At 42.3% G+C, this 4,040-nt stretch overlaps 1 protein-coding gene across 1 annotated transcript; it reads left to right on the forward strand.

Moving 5' to 3' along the window:
- The first annotated feature begins 247 nt into the window (after nucleotides 1–247).
- Nucleotides 248–3,366, forward strand: gamt (guanidinoacetate N-methyltransferase). Its single transcript, XM_004564826.6, has 6 exons — nucleotides 248–607; nucleotides 1,885–2,030; nucleotides 2,151–2,214; nucleotides 2,338–2,405; nucleotides 2,635–2,745; nucleotides 3,211–3,366. The coding sequence occupies exons 1-6, from the start codon at nucleotides 430–432 to the stop codon at nucleotides 3,349–3,351; spliced, it is 708 nt and encodes a 235-aa protein (XP_004564883.1). The 5' UTR covers nucleotides 248–429; the 3' UTR covers nucleotides 3,352–3,366.
- The last annotated feature ends 674 nt before the right edge of the window (nucleotides 3,367–4,040 follow it).

The raw sequence follows: 4,040 nt of genomic DNA on the forward strand, positions 1-4,040 counted from the left end.
CCTGGTAATGATTCAGGTGTAGACCCAGGGTGAGATCTAAAACCTGCAGGACACCGGCCCTGGAGGCCTGGAGTTGGACACCCCTACCTTGGTGGATCTTGATCAGCAGAAAAAGCTGTAAACGTTATAAGAAAAAAAAGAAGTCCAAAATATATGTCCTCATTTGCAGTTTCCAAAGCCGGTGGCCAAAGGGAGTCCCTGTTGGACCGATTCTGGCCCCCAGGCCTTAGGTTTATTTCCCAGTGAGTGAAACATCTTGTTGTCAGAGGATCTTGGGAGCTCTTGTGTGTGCGCACTCCAAACTCTCAAACTCCCGTCGAGTCAGCACTTTAACCCAGATATAAACCGCGACCTCCCGCCTTCCCCTCCTTCTGTGTGGAGACCCGGCCTGTCAAACCGTTCACCAGAGCCGAACTGCATCAAAACAAAATGACCACCTCTGCTCAGCCCATATTCTCAAAGGGAGAGGACTGCAAGGCCACCTGGCACGACGCTAGCGCGGGCTACAATGAAGCCGACACGCACCTGGAGATCATGGGAAAGCCTGTAATGGAGCGCTGGGAGACGCCGTATATGCACTCCCTGGCCACTGTTGCTGCCTCAAAAGGTAAAAGCGGTTACTTGTATGAAGTGGCTTGTCCTTTGTCGGACACTGTACTCTGCGTCATGCGGTTTGTCCGATAATGGAGTCAGAAGGCACCGTATGGAGTCGGCGCAGCAGGCACACACGTACTATTTGTACACACTTAGATGCCATCCAAAGGATACTATATGAAAACAAACTGTGGTCAGATGAATGAGAAATCATGACATCACGTGAGAGAAAACCAAACAGGGGGAAATGTATGTTGATATTATTTTTCAACTATACATACATGTTACTTAGTTTGAATGGAGTTTTCACACATATTAGAGCTTTTCTCTTCATTTACGGTTACTGATCTTGTGAGCACATGTGGCAGTGTGGTCAGTACTGGTGAGTACTACAACAGCTGTTACTTCACTCCAGGGACAGAGCCAAGAAATCAGTCTGGGGGGGTCATCCGCTTTTAGCTATATGTGAAAATAGACTGATCCACATGACCTCACAGACAACATGTGCACACAGCAGTCTGCAGAATTTTGCAAAATTGCACAACTTTCTCACACTTGAAAGTGTTATTATTTGTTTAGGTGATTCAAATTGTTCTTCTAATGAATGCATGCTTTAATCAGTGTGACTTCCATTGCACATTGCACAGCGTTGTTAGACTGGGGTTGTTTTACATTTACACTGTAACTTTACCACTTGTTTTACAAAATGACTTTACCTGTACGTGGAACAGTAGCGCTTCTTATGTTTTCACCTGTCAATACAAGTAAAAATCTTATTTTGCACAGCCCAGATACTTTTCATTCACTTTCACTAAGTTTTATTAATATTTTTTTAGATATTTTTACCTCATCTGCACACATTGTTCTGGGACTACACAAAAACGAATACATTGAAAAGTGTGAAAATAACACTCAGCTCCTCTGATAGATCTTCAAAAATACAAAAAGAAAATCTCCTATGAAAGGGTCAGGCAATAACTAAAAGGCTTCAGCCCACATCTATTTATATTCCACTCTGAAAGGAAATTAAACCCTTTGGCCTTTCTGTTCAGCCACAAGTCTGAGTGTTATCATGAAAATCAACTTCAGTACTAGAATTATCACAGACGTGTCCTGTAAAGATACCACATGTAAGAAAAACGGTAATATGATAATGGCTTCCCCCTAACCTAGCTTAGCTGGAAAAGACATTTTGACAGCACATCTGTGCAGTTATGCAGAAATACTTTGACAGCCAAGTTGCTGAATCTTTAGCAACATCTTTTGTTTCTGTTTTGAATGTTTTGGTAGGCGGTCGGGTGCTGGAGATTGGTTTCGGCATGGCCATCGCTGCCACCAAACTCGAGTCTTTCCCCATTGAGGAGCACTGGATCATCGAGTGCAACGATGGAGTCTTTGGCCGCCTGGAGAACTGGGCAAAGGCTCAGCCACACAAGGTCAGTAGGTCTGATGAATCGATAGGACACTAAGACATCAGCTGATCTACCTGCATGCAGGACTAGCTTATAGTAAATTTTACTGTTCCTGGCCTTACATGCTGATTAATGTTGCTGCAGGTCGTCCCTCTGAAGGGCCTCTGGGAAAATGTTGTCCCCACTCTGCCAGATAACCACTTTGATGGTGAGACAGATGAAGCTTAAGCTGTTTTCATATTTAAGAGTTATATTTTGTTTTTGTTAAAGGATAAAAATGCATTAAAAAGTGTGATTGACCTGCTGCTAACACACTGTCCTCCTCTCTCAGGTATCCTGTATGACACATACCCTCTGTCAGAGGAGACGTGGCACACTCACCAGTTTGATTTCATCAAGGTAGGTAGTTGAACCTACCTGTGTGTACTTGTAAATACTTACAGTAAGTTACACACAAGGAATAAAGTAAAGAAAGTAGAACAATTTGAATGACCTATGTTTGAAGAGATCAGTTCATCTGTAGTGTGGAGAGGCCTTTGGTCATATAGCCTTGTATGCTTACACACAAGGAAGGGCTGAGGGTTTTTTTTTTTTTTTTTTTTTTTGTGTGTGTGTGTGTCTTCTATAGGGTCATGCTCACAGGCTGCTGAAACCCGGTGGTGTCCTCACCTACTGCAACCTGACCTCCTGGGGCGAGCTGCTCAAGACTAAATACGACAACATTGAGAAAATGTTTGAGGTTGGTGCAGTTGCTAATAGACATACTGACATTTAATGAGATATAATTGCGTTGCCTATCAGTTTCTAATGCATTATATGCTTAAAACGAGCAGTGCAGAACCAGGAACGTTGTTGCTGTCAAAGTATCTGCAAGCGCTATGTTGCAAAAGGAGGACGAGCACATAAAAAAACAGATGCGTGTAATTTCAACACGATTTACAAATGATAAATTATTGATTCATAAAATGTGATTTTAATTTTAAATGCACATCAGCTGAAGATTGAACCGGTTGGTCCACTCATAAACACGTCTCAGGCCTGTGAGTCTAGGACTCGATTAATTCGTCAGTGTAGCACAGCACCTGGATTGGTTGAGGCAATCTCTGGAAGGTTAATGATAAACAGGAGCGTTCTTTAGAGGCCGATAACGCCGTGAGACGCCTCACGCTGACCGTCTCTCTCCCCTCCCGTTAATGATTTCCAGGAGACCCAGGTGCCTCATCTGGTCGAAGCAGGCTTCAAGAAGGAGAAGATTAGCACCACCACCATGGACATTGAACCACCCAGTGAATGCAAATACTATTCCTTCCGCAAGATGATCACTCCCACTGTTGTAAAAGAATAAAGTATAAAGACACCAGTGTAGCTTTTTTTTTTTTTTTTCTTTTTCTCTAACGTGCCTTTTCCTCTGACCTCTGCCATATATATATATATATATATATATATATATATATATATATATATATATATATATATTTCAATAAACTCCATCCAACTCCACTCCTTTACACATCCTTGTAATTACTTTGTCATGAGTTTGTCTCCCTGGTTGGTTTTAATATAACATTTCAAACGACTTCTGGAGCACAGCGTCGTTTTTAGCTCCAGTTTTGGGGGTCTGCACAATCACCTAGCTACAAATATATTTCCGTAACAAACGTGAGACAACGGCAGAGTTGCATTTACACCCCACTGAGACTCACCTGTTTCAGGTCTTTAATCACACAGCATCTCACACCATGCGTAGCCCAGTTTCAGACCAGCGAATATATCACTGCATGTTCAAAGACATGCTTTGTAATGAGTTTCACAAAAGTGTCCACCATGAAAAGTCTGTAAACTTATATTTATGTGAAATCTGTCTTTATAATGCCAAATCGGTGCAAAAGTTTCCAGTAGTATTTCAGAAGTTATACTGTATGTATGCACTCATTGGCATACATTGAATCATTGAAAGGATTCTGGGAAGTAGCTAGCCGGTCGTCACGGCAAAGCTACGAGAGCGTCTCTCAGCATGGGCCCGAAAAAAGTTCT

The sequence above is a fragment of the Maylandia zebra genome, linkage group LG15 (assembly GCF_041146795.1).
Source record: "Maylandia zebra isolate NMK-2024a linkage group LG15, Mzebra_GT3a, whole genome shotgun sequence".
NCBI lineage: Eukaryota > Metazoa > Chordata > Actinopteri > Cichliformes > Cichlidae > Maylandia > Maylandia zebra.